The 15,895-nt window shown below is 43.5% G+C and overlaps 1 protein-coding gene across 2 annotated transcripts in view; it reads right to left on the bottom strand.

Annotated features, from left to right (window-relative positions):
- Positions 1-15,895, bottom strand: part of nrp1a (neuropilin 1a) — a 62,495-nt gene that overhangs the window by 28,584 nt on the left and 18,016 nt on the right. For both annotated transcript variants that reach the window (XM_046062798.1, XM_046062807.1), the window contains exons 4-6: positions 13,574-13,755; positions 6,467-6,694; positions 2,053-2,208 (exon numbers count right to left, since the gene is read on the bottom strand). In XM_046062798.1, coding sequence (XP_045918754.1) covers positions 2,053-2,208; positions 6,467-6,694; positions 13,574-13,755 — 566 coding nt within the window. The remainder of the gene's footprint in view (positions 1-2,052; positions 2,209-6,466; positions 6,695-13,573; positions 13,756-15,895) is intronic.

Below are 15,895 nucleotides of genomic sequence, written 5' to 3' on the forward strand. Positions count from 1 at the left end.
GGCATCCTGGCCTCCATGGCTAAAGACTCAGCTGGGTCAGTTAAGGGTCGGCCCCTCCAACCCTTGGAGGTCAGACATGCTGACACCGCTGAGGACGGGGCTGCGGCAACGGTTGGAACTAACAATGTGACCTTTTGATCTGGGCAGAAGCCATATAATTTGTCACCGCAACAACACAAAGGTATGTGAAGGCACACTTTCACACATTCACATGGACCATTATTCTTAGTGTTTATTTACTTTCTTTTTTGTCCACTGATGAAACTGGTCAAAAAGCAGTGTTTCAGACTATACACCCTTCAGTCACGAGCCCTGTTCTCTAAACGCAATGCTACCTGACCATAAACAAAATTCCTTTGCCCAAAAATGCAGTCATGTGCCTGCGTGTACATGGTCACACACACACACACTCAGAGGGCACAGGATGAGGAGCAGTGTGGAACTGCTATGTGGCTGCTGCTTATGAGCTAACACAGATGGTCTCACCATCTGTCACACTGCTAACACACCTCAGTCACTGGGTCAGCGTGTGTGTTTGTGCTTTACAGTGTCAATGCGCGGTTGCATATGTATGCGCTCATGTGCACGAGATGCAGAGTCTCAGTGTGAGGTTGAGAAAACTGTCTCGCACCTTTCCACTCTCCTCGTCTCCTCGCTCTCTTTGAGAGGACTGCCCGTTCTTGTCAAACTTTTATACTCAGACCCACATCATCTAGATTACTGGATCATGATCAAAAAAATCACAAAGAGGCATTTTGGTGGGTGCTAAGGGCAGTATCTGATCATATGGGCTACCAACCAAAGCGGGGTTGATAGCTGAAAAGACGGTGAGGGTGGATGAGGAGAGTGATTGGAGAGAATTAGACTAAGAAAAATGGGGTAAGAACCAAAGACAAGGCATCCTTTCATCACTTTATCACCTCTCATCAGTAGCTTTCAGCTAGAGTCTACCCTTCCCCTTGTCATGCAGCAGCGAGAGAATCCACCGTGTATTATGCATAAGGGGATTATGAATGATTCAAGTGTGGAGGAGTGCAGACAAAGTTTGGAGATTCTTTTTCTAGCCTCTTCTCTTTTTCATTTTTTATCTCGGTCGGTGATGTAAGACCAAGCAACTCATGTAAATGAAGGTATTTACTGATCACGGGTCAGATATTTCACCATGCCTCTCTATGGTGAATGTTAAAAGTTGATTTGAGTAATCTGATATTAGATGTGTGATTAAAGTGACTCAAGTAACTCGGAGGAAACTACAGGGAAATGACATCAGCAGTCATCACTGTGCTCATTACTGTGAGGCGGGGTAGTTTCGGCTGTTGTGTGTGTGTGTGCTCAGCGTCTGTCTTCCCTTTGGGCAAGACAAAATCCTTTTGGAAATGATTAGTAGATTTGTTGAATGTCATCCATCTCTATTGCTATTCAAAGGCTGACTCTGTGTGTTTGGGGTGGTCTAGCCTCTGGATAGATTTATGACTCCTACCAGCACTCGTCTTTCTTAATGAAATGTTTAGTCGGAGCGTTTTGCAAAATGGGGTCGGGGGTCGAGCGCTGTGACGATGATGCTGCGTTTAAAAGCCCCAGGGGCGTGTGAGTGTGTGTTTAGGACGGTTACTGGTGGAGAAGTTGCCTTTTGGAGCCTGTCTGGGGCCGGCAGTGTGTAAAGGTCTTGTAAACCATGGGAGGCAGAGTTGTACCCTGTAACACATTCCCTGAATGGAGAAGCAGGAGGTGTTTATTTAATTAACTCTTATACTCTGTTAAACATGTGGGAATACATCATAATAGGACCATGTGTGGCTTCAGTTGCAGACAACATCTGCTTCTAACTTTAAGTAATATTCCTCTGGGGGTACTTCATTGCCCTCTAATTCTTACTCAGTTTCAATTCAGGCTCATCCAATCCAATTTTTTTCCACTCATCAAATCTCTCTTGTGATTTCATTTTGATTTCTACCCCAATAAACAGATTTTCTTGCTGTTATGTAATTTGGCTACCTCTGCTTCTGCCTTCTTGACATCCCCGATTTTTTGTGTTTTTTTAAGTGAGCTCACCCTCTGGAACGGTCCTTTCAATGACGGTGAAGTTGGCAGAAAAGCCTTCCTTAGCGATGGCGCTGTCAGTGTTGATTGTCAGTGCCAGGATGCCGGTGTAGGAGATTATCCTCCCCGGGGTGTTCTGCCCACAGTACCTCCCGATGTATGGACCGACTGGAGGCAAGAAGCAAAGGGAAACAAAAGCACAAACATTGTTATTCAGGTTAGACTTGGGTTAACTCAATATTTGTAAGTTTGCTATAGCCATGTCACACATGGGTTAACCCCCCCCCAATGGAGGTATGGCACCGGCTGCATTTTTTTTTTACCCAGCCCCATTAAAACACTTGAGAAACGCTTGACTGTTGGACACAAAAAGACCAAAGCGGAAGAGGGTCCTAGTGTGGGCAGGTCACGGTCTCTGTCTATTTGCTGGCTGTAAATTCCTCAGACCTCCCGTCTTCCCAGTTTTTAGGCTTGAGGTGGACACAGCCATGGCCTAGTGAGTTTTGTGAAGGAGGCCAAACAAAAAAAGACTGTGTAGAGACAATAGGGGAGCAATAGAAGAAAGAGAGTAATAAAAGCACAAGAGGGACATGTTCCACTGAGCAGACTGAGCTGGAGGGACGGAATATGGAAGGTGGAAGGAGGAAGAACTATAGGGGGATAAAGAGAGACAGGGAAACATGGGGAAAGAGTGATGGGGTAACGAGGGAAGAAGCTGGAGAGCAAGAAAGCACACTGACCTTGCCCTGTTTGTCTGATGTGTGCTATGATCCATGCACATTTGTGAGTGTGTGTTCCTGTTGGTTTATATAGATGTGTGGCTTATCTGTGATTAGTAATGCTGTGTTCAGTGATGAGTGACAGCCCTGCCTCCATGTGGCCTTCTGTCATCCAAAACATGCCACCGGCCCAGCTTCAACATGAAAGGCAAAGGCCAGACCGCGGGGACTTACAGGGCAGGGGTGTGATGGCTCAGATTAATCTTCATAACCCAGGTGCCTGGTGTTTGTGCGTGAGAATCTATGTGTGCTTTTAAATCCTCTAAGGCCTGGGCTGAACAAAAAAAAATCCATCTCCCGGATTATCTGCATGACTCCCCAGCACTATGAAATTTTAAAGAACCTTGCTATGAAGTCTGAATACTGGCTGCCTCTCCATTCCTCAGGGAAGAGGGACAGGAGAGTGGAGGTTCTTCCTCCACAGCACCTGTCTAACAATGTGTGCTTTGAGAGGTGTGATGCCCCTGGGGCTTCATGGAGGCCTGCATTTGCCTGGACATCTCCCACCTCTGCATACCCCGATGGCTAGCATGCCTCCAGCCTTCTGTGCTAATGCAGTATCGATCCAGATTGCACCACAGGAACCGCCTGGCAAAAGCAGATACTCTATTTTCCTCCCATGGCTTATTTTTGTACATGGCTGTCTTTCACATACAACAACACTTGAAGGGTGTGATGCCACCTCAGTCTGAAGTGATGGTGTCCACTTTCTGCCCTGACTAGGGTCACTGTTTCTGGTAGATCTTATTCTGCTTCTTTTGTGCTGTACTTTCAGCAGAAGGAACTGAAAAATCTCTGGATTTCAATAAGGTGGAAGTAGCACAGGAAACCTTTCTTTTCCAGACACTTCGGCATACTTTTTGCAAAAATATGTATTAAAAGGTGATAATAATGTGACATGTTCTCAGCTTTCCATGAGTGTGCGGGTCTCCTTAATCAACACAAATCTTGAAAATTAAACATATCCTACCTCGAGGGGAATTATGGAAATAATTTGTGGATTCAAAGGTCAACTCCACACCGTTCAAATCCACAGAGATGTGATCTCAGAGAATACTGAACTTTAAGTAAAACTCACTTGAAAAGGCGCAATGATTTACACTTCAACCTTATCACTTGGAACGCCAGGGCAGAGATTACCAAGTTGAATGCTACTAGATAAAATTCTTTAAATTTTCAGCCACTGGTGGGTGAGAAAAGCTTTCATCTTGTCTGCACCCTGTGTTGGAATAGCCAGGAGAAAAACTGAAAACTTCAAGAGGTGATTTTGCTCGCTGAGTTCAAAGCCTCATCTCGGGCCGTGGAAGCATTACTTTGAACACTACTCGCCCTCTCTCGCTGTGTCTCTCACCTGCTGATTTTGTAGATGGATTTGAGAATGCTATTTTAAGGCAATATTTTATTGTGTGTCTGTGAATCTATGCGAGTGCTGCAGCCTTTGCACAACCTTGCGACCAGAAGATGTTGGCTCTTATCAGGACCAAACTGGTTCAGTTCAAATTCAATTTTCTCTCTAGTGGGAAACATAAGGAAACTTGTGCCATTTCCTGCAAGATCAAATTGTGTTTTCTATGCGTAAAGAAGCAAGAAATTAAATATTACAGCATAGATTATACCTTACAGTTCTGACACAAACAAACCCTCCTGCCCAATGTAGGCTTTGGCAGAAAAAGGAAGGACATAATCAGGAATTGCTGAGCATTGAGCAATAACAGCAATAGAATTTTGCTCATGAGGTCTGTTAAACCCGTGCCAAGTCTGGTTGAGGCAGGTAGCCCACATGATAGCAGATTGCTAAGCAGTGGAATAATGCACATCTTTCCTATTCTAACATCGAAACAATCACTCACCTGTGCCATGCGGGCAGACAAATGTACACAGTTATTACTTTTTTATAACAGTGATATTTTCTTGTGGTTAAACAAATGCACACAATATTAATACTAACAAAGAGAAATAAATAGTGTAGCTCAAAAAGACTGGACTGGAGAAACTAGCAACAAACAGCTAGATTTTGAAAGAACTGAACTCGTTCCCAGGCTACTCTCCCAAAATACATTTTCACACTCAATGGCCGTCATTTATGAAAAGTGCGTACACCAAATTTCCAGCGTACACCTGGCGTACACCCAAAACCACAGTGACTTTGAGATTTATCAATATGGACGTTGGCGTACGCCATGCTCAAATCAAATCACGCCAGCTCAGGAAGTGGTGTACATGTACGCAAGTTTTGAGTTAGTGCGGAAATGCGCAGAAAAACAATTCCTAACACCACAAAATGCACTGACAAACTACAAGATATGATATATTATGACCCACTGTAAAAAAAAAAAAACCAACATAGTAATTATGAACTTCATTTTTGTGCAACATGGACTTCAATGTTTAATTTGTGTGACTTTACTAAAGCATTTGATTTGCAGGCATATGTATTCCTTCATTTGTAGTTTATTTGGGGTTGCTTTTATTTCAGTATATATCCAAACAAAAAAAGGTGGTGTCACAAATAAAAGTTGAACTGACTATATTATTGCCTAAAAACGGAAAAATGCACGCTGCAGATTCACGGAACCAGCCACAAGTCAGCACCCAAATGCGCATTCAAAATGCCATCTAAGGTTTGTTTTTTGTTTTTTTTGCAGTGTTTTGCTTTTTTCGACATTTTGAAGAGAATAATAAAATGTTTCTAAAGCAACACGAGAATGGTTTGTCTATGTTTTTCTTGCTCAGCGTTTGACTAATATCTTGCATTAAACAAAATGTAAGCATCATCCCTTGATGTCGCAATGTAGGAATTGTAGCCGCTTCAACGCAAAAACTATAACTGCACTTAAACAGAATGATGGATGACAGTTAGGATAAATCTGTACTCAGGCCTCAGCTATACCCAGTGGAGCCTGTGCGCTTTACCTGATGTTTCAGGGTTAGGCCCGGCAGGTGCGCACGGACTGGGTTCAGTAATGAAAGGCTTTCAATGAACAAAAAAGCGGAAACTTGAATATATAGGGGCGTTATTCTAATGACAATCGTTTTCAGCCGCGGCATTTATCAAGGGCCGGTATTGCGTACACCTGGATTTCAAAGGTACGCACAGCTTCATAAATCACGCGGTGAGAGGAGTGTAAGCATGATCTTACGCCAACATATACGCCCGTTTCTACGCAAGAATGATAAATGAGGGCCAATGAGTGCACGGGCAGAGTATGCGCAGGTAGGCAAGTAAGCTAGCTAATCATTTCATTCAGTCTGAGTGAAAAGATACCACAAGCAGGTAACAACAAATATGTCTCCTGCAGAGAAAAGGTGTAAAACCTATTTTTTTTTACTTTTGCAGTACTGAAATGTTGTGATGCTATAATGAAGTGTAACAGTAGTACAAGCAGAAAGGAATCATACAGTCTGCCAACTAACTCAGTTACGCAGCAATATCCATCAAACATTAACTGCCATAGTATGGCTGTAGGAGCAAAACCCACGAGTGTATTGCATTACAAAAGAGTGTTTTTTTTATTGTTTCTGAATTATGCATGAGTAGTAGAAATATTCTTTCACTCCTTCTTTCAAAAGTGAAACACTGTCACTTCAAATTACCGGTAAAACTGCTCATGCACAGCTCAGTCTCAACCAGCTTGTTGCTTTCTCACCTCCGGGAAAGCCATCCCAGATCTCCAGTCTGTCATAACGGCAGAAAACACCAGCAGGGGGCGTTGGGTCAGGCTCCAACTCAAAGCTCTCGAATTCCAAAATGATCTCGGACATCTTGGGGGCAAAGATCATAAAAGTGCAGTCCAAGTTGTTGGGGTATTTCTCTGGGAAACCGGGCGACTTTATGACACCGCTGTTGGACGTGAAGTTCCTGGAGCATTCGGGACCTGGAAGGAAGGATGAAGGGAGGAAACCAGATGGGAAGTGAGAAAATGAGACGCAACAGGGACAAAGGAAGAGGAGGGGTTATTCTTTTGAATTACTATTGGTTAAGTGACCTGTTTTAAGCGGCTTTGTGTGCTAGGTATTGAGAAGCTATGCCTCCCAGCTGGTCTATTGAATGGAGGACAGTTTATGGCCCATAGACCACCTAGTTCTTCTATTCACTAGAGGCTACATCTGGGTCTCTCGACTCTCCTCTATGTAGTTCTGTGCCTTTTCTCATTCCCTTATGATCACAAACATCACACTCCTTCATCACTGTGTGTGTGTGTGTGTGTTAAATCTGTTACTCTTGGAACATCTGGACTGTGAGTGTAAACATTAGTGAACGGTCTCAATCACCAGAATGGGGAATGATGAATAAAGAGCTTGATTCACTCTTAAAAAACCGGTCTCTCTCACTCACACACACACACCCTCATCAGGACACGTCTGTGAAACACATGAGAGGTGCTAAGACAAAATTATCGTGTCAGTGATGGAAGACAAGGGCAACGACTGCGCATACATCAACACACACACACACACACACACACACACACACACACACACACACACACACACACACAATTTTACACAAGGGAAAGTCAAAATATTTATTCACAGCTCCCCGGAGAGCCGCCTTTCAGCTGATGAGGAACATTAGCACATTTCCCATGTTAGCCACTTCTCAGAGCATCATGAGCACAAGATTATGATTTAAGAATGACATGTGGCGTTCAGAGTGTGGCATATGATAAAAAATGATGCTAACAGCTGCAGGAACATTTTTTAAGAGAGTAACAGGAAGAGACATTAAGACATGTTGACTATGCATGCTCAAGCACTGGGCCAGATTGTTACCAAGCCTGGTTCCACACAAACACACACGTATACAACAATAGGAAAAAAGAGGACTCATCCAGGGCAATTATTTGGAGCCATTAGTGGCAGAAATGTGCCAAGGATAATGTCATTTTCATGCTAGTCTGACAGCCTGCATGATGGGCGCAGATGGGACCGATCGAAACCAAAATTGCAGGGAGTTATCACTAGATAGAGCCTCCATGCTACAGTCATTGTAGCTTAAATGAATGTGGCAAACTGCTTTTTCCACTGTTACTCAAGCATCTTGCTGGGCCCCTAATTCAAGACCATCAGACACACTTCAGCCTGTCCACCAGTGGAGTGAGTGAAAGGAGGGTCAGACATGTTGATTTTCCAAGTTGAAAGCCACGGCAAGCCGTGTTTTGACTCTAAAGAGAGCTGACATTTAGTGTGGCAGCTAAAGCGTGGCTTTCAAGAACAGTGGGCACCATTAATTTCACAGCTTCTCCTCATATTTACCCGGAAAATGGAGAGATTTTGTTGAGAGAGAGAGAGAGAGAGAGTGTTCCCCGGGATGAGAGGGTTGCTGGATACAGCCGTTCTGCACTATTTTTTGTTTTGTGGAAGAAACTACAGATGCAAGACACTTCTTTGAATAAGGCGCCCATGGTCCCTGAGTGCTCAAGACAGTTTCAGTACCCACAGTGCAATTCAGGTCAGTGTGTTGAATTTCCTGTGGATATTGGCTCAGAATTCCACTCTCCATCCATTTCATCAGCCTCAACCATGACCCTTATCTGAGCTCAGCAGTTGACCAGAACAGATTTGGTCCTTGGAAATTGTTCACTCTGAAAACCTCAAAATCCAGGCAATAGAGTTGCACTGAAAAGAGTGCCTGGACTGAATTTTCCATATAATTTCATCAGTATTAACAACTTGATGACATTTTATTTAATAAATTAATTTATGAAATGTGGGATAGGGCTTAAAAATATGCAGAAGTACTTATTCCCAATGTACTTTATATATATCATCATCAGCATTAGGACTTCCAATTTCTGTTTTCTTTCTGGATGATCATGACTAAGGCTGAGCAATGGACAAACTTCCTTATTTTCAGTGTGCCTGGCTGTGTTTATACCCCCTCAAGAAAAGGACAGAGCGAAGTCATCACAACAAAACAGAGTGGCTAGAGAAGACAGAGCACTCTGGTTGGTCCCACCGGCGAGATAATCATCCAACAGATCTCTTTTATCTAGTGCACATGGGAGGGCTTCCGTCCCCAGTTCTCTTCGTTTCACCCAGGATACTTTGTGCTGATGTCTGTGTGAGAGACATTCAGTGATAGCAGTTGCGCTTTTCTGTGGCAGCGTCCGTACGTATAGCGTGTGCGAATACATCTGTGTTGACATGGAGCTTCAGGAGACAAATATATCATGTTGTCAGCCAAATACTAACTCCCTGCCCCTCATTCACTCTCTGTCTCTCCCTTGTTCTGTCACTGCAGTGGTTGGCATCATTCCTGGCGGATTTATCGCCCCGATGGGAAAAGGGTTGAATTATGAAACAGAAAGCGTTTTGTAAATATGAATCGTTTGACTCAGGTAAGGCTGAAAGGAAGCACACTTTGATTGCTCCATTTTATCTGAGCTAAATCAGATAGTTGGGCTACAGTGCACCCAGTAGTCCAAACTGGTTTTAAACAAACAGCTGAATTTACGACAGGAAGTAAGGAGAGAGAAATAGAAGTAACCTTGAACACACGCAACATTTACCGGCAACGTCCAACCAGGCGCTCAAACATTTACTGCCTGCAGTAATGGATTCCTTTAACTCTCGTTTATATTGAGCCTTTCTCTGGATGGTGGAGTAAACAAATGTCACTCTGACTTGCTCCTGAGTGAACAGCATTTGTGTAACAGGGCAAGTCACAGATGACAAAATGATATTTAATGGAGATCTGATTTAAACCGTGGAAGTGTTAGAGATCTATAATAAATATTAAATAAATATGATTTTGACATTAAGGGACGCCTTTCAACTGTTAGTCTCCCTGATGACTTGTCCTCTGTGTCTCTATTAAACTGTTGCTCTGGGCTGAAAGCAGACCAGAGACTGGGTGTTAATTATTAGAATAGCGCCGGTGTTAAATGCGTCAGCCTCTTGCTATTTTTATTTTTTAAATCTGTCTCTCTCTCCTTTTTCACATATCCACTGCTCTGTTTTTTTCATCTATTCATCTCTCTCACCTCAGTAAGGGTTATTAGTGGCCGGAGCCATAGGGGCTGAAGGTGTTGTTCTTGGACTGCTAAGTAAATCACCACTGTTTATGTTCCATGCTGCTCTCTGGCTGATCATTAGCCCAGTTCACAACCCCTCCACCCCCACCACTGCCCCCACCCCCATTACGCCTCCCCTTCCTTTCACTGCAACACTGACAGAGGGGTTAATCGTTGGTGGAAAATAAACTCTTTCAACACTAAATCAAACATTAACCTGATGCCTGTTGAGTGTCAGTCCCTGAAACAGATTGAAAGGCGGGTTTACATTTACCCATACACAAGCACTGCAGCACTGACATGATATTTAACGCACTGACTGTGTTGGTGACGTCACTTCTCCCCCAACCAATGAAGGATGTCACAGTGCTGATGGGATCTCTGAAGAGATTTGTTGTCTTAGGTTTCCATAAGGGCTGTGTGTGTGTGTGATGACAGTGCATCTCTATGCCAGATGTGACCTATACCATCGGGACATGCCGTCCATGAAAGCAGAATTAGGCCCCTTTTAAGCCCCACCCAACACACACACACATGCACACACATCTTGAAAGTGTTTTCACAGGTGTGTGCTTAGAGTAAAAGCACCCGCATCACATTGACACGATTAACATGCAGGCTTTTGCATGAAAAGTTGATGTTTATAGTGTAAAGAAAAACATGATGGGCCTCCATTCAATTGACTTAGTCATTATGCTGAGTAATTGTGAGGAAGAGAAATGAGTTGGTGTATGTGTGTATGTGTGTGTGTGTGCGTGCGTGCGTGCGCATGTGTGAGTGGGCAGCAGTGGCACTATCTATGTCTCCTCGCCCACTTCAATGGGCTCTCGGCCAGCATTGATGTGGCTCTAAGCAAACTGCAGAGCTGTTAAAAGAAAACATATGTCGTGCATGTGTGTGTGTGTGTATAAAGAGGATGGATCTTTCCAGAAACACTTATTTTTTTAAGTGAGATACTGTCAGACGTCAGGATAAACACAGCTTTTAGTCTTTTGGCAGAGAGTAACCCCACCTCATCTCAGTTTACATGCCTTCATGGGATGGACATAACTGATTTTTGTTCATTCTTGTTGTTGTTTATCAAGCCCTTAGTTTGCCCAGCTTTTTTATTCACTATTTTATTACTGCCTGGAATTTGAAGGCATCCGTAGAGACATACACAAACACAACCATCTTGCTAATCTGCTCCCTTCAGCTCAAATATTCCTCACTCCCAGATTTATCCCTCTTCTCTATCTCTTTCCCCCCCAACATCTTGCTCTTCGTGTCTCTCGCCAGACTTCAGCCAGTAGAGCGAGGCTGCCAATTTGCAGGCTATAAAATAAATAGCCCATGCTAATTAAGATAGTTGGATGGGATTGAGGAGTGGAGAGGGTAGAGACTGATGTGGAAGCAGCCACAGAGAGCCGCAAAACAACCTGTTCTCTTCTAATTAGACACTTTGCAGGCTACCGTTGATGAAAGCCAGGGCTACAAATGGCAGCATGTTGAAGTATGTCAGAAAGTGTATTTACATAGTTTATAGCTTAAGCGGGTAAAACAGCACAATGTAAACATACTTGTATAAGTCTGTATTCATGTTTGCATATGTTTGCTTTGAGGAAATATTTACTTTCTATGTGACCTTTGCTTGAATTTAACCCCACAGGAAAGGCAGCACCAATCCCTAAGGTTGACTTCCTGTGATCTCCAGGCCCATACTCACAGTGATAAACAGCTTGCATTCTTTGCATTTCCCTTCATTGGCATGCAAAAGCGCGAGCCTCCTATTCCTCCATCCGTTATCAGAGCATCTGTGTATCATCATTAACATTACATGTGTTAGCCAACACAATGTTTTCCCAGCTAATACCCTGCTTGTTGATAAGCTGTGCTAATCAGCTAGCTTTGAATCTCTCTTTCTGCTTGGTTTTATCTCTTGCTCTAACAAACAGGGCTGTTAATTGATCTCAGCGCCCTGTTCTTGGCGGCAGCCAGCGCCACAGTAGTCAAAACACAGAGTGAATTCAAAGTATAAGTAGGGCCTGGATGCACTAAAGAAGTGACGGCACACCCATGGTGATCTCATCTGCAGGGGGTGGCACTAGGTGCAAAACACCCAGACAAAAAAGTTTAATCAACTTTGGTTTAATCGACAGCCACACCTCTGCAGACCCTTTCCCAATCAGCACTGTTTCCTCTTTGGATTCAAAATGCAGAAAAAGAGCACAGATTCTCACCTAGCTCCAACTCTCTAGTCCTGACCCTCTATCTTCCATCCAGTATTTCTTGCAACATCCGTATTTCTTCATGTTTCAGCACTCTACGAGTGTGCTCAGTAGTTTAATCCCCCATCGCCACTGGGCCCCTAACACACCTCATTTATAATCAGTCCAGGCTAATAGATGAGACTGGGAAATACCAAGCTAATCATGGGAAGAATGTAGTACATTTAACTGGGCTATCAAGGAGAATGAGCAAGTGTGCGCAGATGAGTTTGTGTATGTCGGGGTGGAGTGTCGCTTTGATCTCGTAAATGGACCCACACTCCACCAGCTGCCGTGCCGCGATGGTGACATGCACAACCCCAGACACACAAACACAACACACTAGCCCAGATTAAAAGGAAGGAGGGACCTTTCAAGACCATTCATCATGTCTCCAAGGTCATGAGGGGCGTCCCATAGACTACTGTTAAGGTTAATTAATGAAAGTGGAGTCTGTAGCACCTGTCTGCCTACTAGTCACTCTCCAGATATGTCCTGTCCTCCTCCTCCTTTTTCCAGTCAAACAAAGGAAGGCCAACCAACAGGAAATTCTCCTTCTTGGTATGCTGTGTTCTGATAAGATACACATCCCCCGAGGATATTTATGGTTTATCATACCTGATTCCTGAATACAATTACCCAGAGGGCTTATTATTAGGTTTAACAGGAAGGAAGTTAAAACTGATTGGGCACTCAAAAACAGAAGGAGGTGAAAGCACTTCCTAACCCTAAACCTGGTTCAGTGACTTGAATTAACTTTCTGCGCAACCAGCTAGTCAGTGGTTACAATGGCAGGTTCATAGCCTTACTGTGGACTGCCATCTGACAATAAACCAACATTTGAAACAACATTTGTTGAATCAGTGCTTAGCAAAGTATGCCCTTGCTTATTGTACAATATTCACACCAGACAAAAACTGATACAATTATGGAACATATGGGAGTATGATTCACTGGTTTTGAATGGAGCATATTGCTTGCCATATTGTGATTGCATAATTTGATGCTCTGGTGCCTTGACTAAATCACAAACAAACCATGAAATTAGACGGAGGGGCTCTTTCTTGTCCCATTATCAGAATTATTCCTGCAGCTTTCATACTGTATCGTATTGCGTATGTGTGATAGCTTCAGCTAAAGACAAATCAGTCATGTTATATGTCATGTGACGCTCATAACAGTGTTTTCCTAACCTAACCCTTAACCCATACCTATTTTAAGATGTCAGGTCATCATTTGTATAATGACACTACTCTGCAAACTCCATATGCTGAGGAAGATTGTGTGATACAACTGAAAGCTCAAGAACAGCTGCTAAATAGACTTTGCAGTGCGGTTTGTCAGACACTTTTATTCTCAATATTCTCAGCCCTTGTCTACTTGAAACAAGAATCACAGTAATAAGAATTGCTGACCTAAACCTGAGTAATACAGTATATTACTCACAAACAGTTGGGATAGAGTGAAACTACAGCTGTGCTAGGCCACCCACCTGTCTTGAAGATCTCATATCGGATGGAGAAACCTGCTCCATGGGTCTCGTAGTCAGACACAAACTTGATGAAGAGTTGGTTTCCGGAGGAGACAACAGGAGAGGGAGCGATCTTCCCACAGTACTTCCCCACTAGCTGACCGCTCTCATCCACACCATCTCTCACCTCCACATAGTCATACCTGAACAAAACAGGAGAAAGAGAAGCCGTGTAAGGCACTTTCATTTTGTTCTGTTCTTGCTCTGTTATGTGAAGACATAGACATACACACATAGATAAACACACATACATCCATACTCAAAGGAACACATAAACATGGAGCAACACAGCATATTGTGCAGGTAATGTAGTGGAAATAAAACACTGTGTACTAATGAGGCCTCAGGTTCAAACTCAGAGAACAGGTGGGCAGGCTATGCTTCCATTATGTCAACCTGGCAGTCACACACAAAAATGTAATGCAGAGGTTTTGCGCTGCCAACAGCACCGAGGTCAGGTTTACCTAACTGCTTTGACTACTGAACTTCAGCTGAACAGTTGTCTGTCTCTTGTTTAACCACCGGACAGCAGCGACAGCGTGTGACTTAGGCTATTGTATGAAAGAGTAGGTGTTAAAGCTGTTAAACGCACACACACACACACACACACACACAAACAAACACAAACAAAAAACCCCCATCACATTCAAATGGAATTTCAGACACACAGCAATTGAAGGGAGCAGCCGCCTAATTGAGTTGGTGCAGAGTTTAGGAGCAGAAGAGGAACAGCTTTGAAATAGAACTGGGAACAGGAGCCATGACACACACACACACAGAATCTGGCATGTGAAATTTTAGTAGAAGAGAAATTAGAGTGACTGGCCAACGAGGGTGGTCTAAACAGCCTCTGGTTATCAGTGTGTGTGTGTGTGTTTACAGGCTTGTTAAGAGTGTACATTTAATGCATTTGAGTTGTGGTTTTTTCTCTAGTGCTATATGCGTGTGATGGCTCAGATGTATTTTTCCATGCTGTGTTTTGACTGTGAGTGACGGGGCGAGCGTCGCTCCAAAACCAAATTTCGGTTCAGGTTTCCGCAATTCCTAATTGTCCGTAACAGCAGTTCCTACCAAGTTTTTAGCTCTGCGGGCCAGTTAGTGAACATATTCCTGCCCAAACCCTGATGACCTGGTCCTCCATCTTCATCAGAAACCAGATGAAAATAATGCAATTCACACACACAGTAAATACTGGAAATTACTTGGATGTACGTAAGTATAATGTGCAGCAGGTGTGCAGGCACAATCATTTACACACATGCTCTTTCTGTCTTCTCCTGGGAAAATATGTGCCTTCTGGGCAAAGGGGCCTATTTTCATACTTTCACTTGATTCCCAAATTACTGTCAAAACATCACGTCTCTTTAGCGATTCTGAATTCACTTAATGCATAGGATTTCACACAAAAAGGTGATTTACACGTTGAATGATGGCTTGGGGTGGGCTAAATCCCTCAGGTGGGGCCTGACTTGTATCCACATGCCCCCGTTGCCCCCTTTTTCTACAAAAAGCAGAAAATAAGTTACCAGAGGTGATTTGGGGAAGGTGGGGAGGGCTGTCTACTGAGTTTTCATAATGCAACATACTACAGCGAGTAGTAGGAGTCAGCTAGTGAGAACTAAATGTAGAGCTGGACGTCAGTGACACACCCTGACATTGGCCCCCTGAGGAGGTGCGGTGGATGGATGACTGCACTTGTCTTTCTGCTCTAATAGCGTGATCTGAGGTGATATGGACCTGTCAGCATGCATCAGGAGCCTCCTCTTTGTCTCTCCTTTAAATGTCTTGGGCTAAAGGTTTGGTACCTGGCAAAAAAGCTGCTGGTCTATGAAACCAGTACGCCCTGATAGGCAGCCTTCTGCTCTTGAAACCTCTTTTCAGCATCCATTCCATTCAGGCATCGTAGTTGCATTAGTCTCATCAGAACATACTGTATCAAGGAGCTTTAGGAGCTCAGTCCTCTCTTTTCAACTGTTTCTGTGTTAAAATCGAGCTTCATTTCTCTGTGTTATGTTTTCAGACCAGGGCCTCCTGCTCTCTCCTCAAACGGCCACCTGCTGCGGCAATAGCCCAGCTTGGCTTACAGAAGTAAAAATACTAGTTTCACATGGTGTTTATAGTGTTAACCCCCCTTCATTATTTAGTTTAAAGGGCTCCCCTGAAGCAGGGATCAGGTTTTTTTGTTGTTGTAAAGAAGTCATGGTCTAGTTTTGTCACCAGTGCAGTTATTTAAGATAAAATACTAACCAATTCTAATCAATGTTTTTTTTTTTGGGGGGGGGG

The sequence above is a fragment of the Micropterus dolomieu genome, linkage group LG01, assembly GCF_021292245.1.
Source record: "Micropterus dolomieu isolate WLL.071019.BEF.003 ecotype Adirondacks linkage group LG01, ASM2129224v1, whole genome shotgun sequence".
In the NCBI taxonomy this organism is placed as follows: Eukaryota; Metazoa; Chordata; class Actinopteri; order Centrarchiformes; family Centrarchidae; genus Micropterus; species Micropterus dolomieu.